The sequence below is a fragment of the Populus euphratica genome, unplaced genomic scaffold (assembly GCF_000495115.2).
Source record: "Populus euphratica unplaced genomic scaffold, PopEup_1.0 scaffold7687.1, whole genome shotgun sequence".
NCBI classification, from domain to species: domain Eukaryota; kingdom Viridiplantae; phylum Streptophyta; class Magnoliopsida; order Malpighiales; family Salicaceae; genus Populus; species Populus euphratica.
This window is the reverse complement of record NW_011507449.1, coordinates 1-1,249: the sequence shown is the minus strand read 5'-3', so window position 1 is coordinate 1,249 and position 1,249 is coordinate 1. Positions and strand designations below refer to the sequence as shown.

Sequence of the window (1,249 nt, the reverse complement as noted above, 5' to 3'; positions counted from 1 at the left end):
TTCCAATACATGTGTAATAATATTCCACAAAAACTCTTAAAAATTCAAACATACCAAACGAAAAAATAATTTCAAAAACAAAAGGTGTTCGTGTCATTAGGATATTTATCTACCAACAGAAAAGCACCATATTGCAACATCTTGGAATATATAGGTACCAAAATGAAATATTTCTGAATCAATTTTATAACTTTATTAGGGCCTCTTCCCTTTCCATATTAAATAAAATCACATCAGTGATTTACCAGCACATAATCTCTCTCAGCCATGGCCACGCCTTCCATGGCCATTACTCTCAATTCCAATACTATCCCTATTAAACAGGAACACCAACACTCATCACCTCCGCCTCCACAACAACCACCAGTTGTCAAAACTGACCCACCGGATCTCGTAATCGAAATAGCACAGCAATCACATTCAACACCCAAAGAACCTCAATTCTTGAAATCAATTAACGACCTGACCAATTTATCTGCCGCAATTGATGCTTTTAAACGGCGGTACGATGAGTTGCAGAATCACCTCAATTTCATCGACAACGCAATTACCGCCCGCTCCAAGGAACTCGAACAAAAGACGCAACGACTGCAACAAACTCAAACAGAAAAAGCAAAAACGCCGTCGCCGGAAATTGTAGCTGAAATGACAAAAGTAACGGAAACTGAAACCGCTGCTGCGGCAGCACCAGCAACGGAAAAACCGGAAATAAGGAGCTTGTGTCAAATGATGTGTGGAAGAGGGTTGCGGAAATATATAGTTTCGAATCTAGCCAATGCGGAGAAGCTTCGAGAAGAAGTTCCGGCAGCGTTAAAATGTGCACCGAAGCCGGCTAAATTAGTGTTAGATTGTATAGGGAGGTTTTATTTACAAGGTAGTAAAGCTTATGAGAAAGAGTCTCCAATGATTACAGGGAGAGAAGCGTCGATTTTGGTTTTGGAATTTTTTTTGTTGATTAGTGATCATGAGAATGCAATGGAGGCTGCGGTGAAGAAAGAGGCGGAGCAGGTGGCTGTAGCGTGGAGAAAGAGATTGATTAGTGAAGGTGGTGTGAGGAATAGCGGCGAGATTGATGCCAAGGGTTTGCTGTTGTTAATTGGAGGGTTTGGGATACCGAAGTTGTTTAGTGATGAGGATGTTTTTGATTTGGTTAAGTTGAGTAATTCAAGGCAGTTCGCTGATTTGGTTCGAAGATCGCGGTATCTTGTTACTAGGGTTACTGGTATTTGTTCTTGGTGCTAGTAGTAGT

General features: G+C 41.0%; 1 protein-coding gene across 1 annotated transcript; it reads left to right on the top strand.

Annotated features, from left to right (window-relative positions):
- Nucleotides 1-213: 213 nt before the first annotated feature.
- On the top strand, nt 214-1,242 carry LOC105120363 (inactive protein FRIGIDA-like). The gene has a single exon (XM_011018523.1). It carries the CDS (start codon nt 268-270, stop codon nt 1,240-1,242), a length of 975 nt encoding a protein of 324 aa, XP_011016825.1. The 5' UTR covers nt 214-267.
- The last annotated feature ends 7 nt before the right edge of the window (nt 1,243-1,249 follow it).

Bases quoted from the DNA above. Each gene is read 5' to 3' on its own strand.
- LOC105120363 (XM_011018523.1), top strand. From the start codon at position 268: ATGGCCACGCCTTCCATGGCCATTACTCTCAATTCCAATACTATCCCT.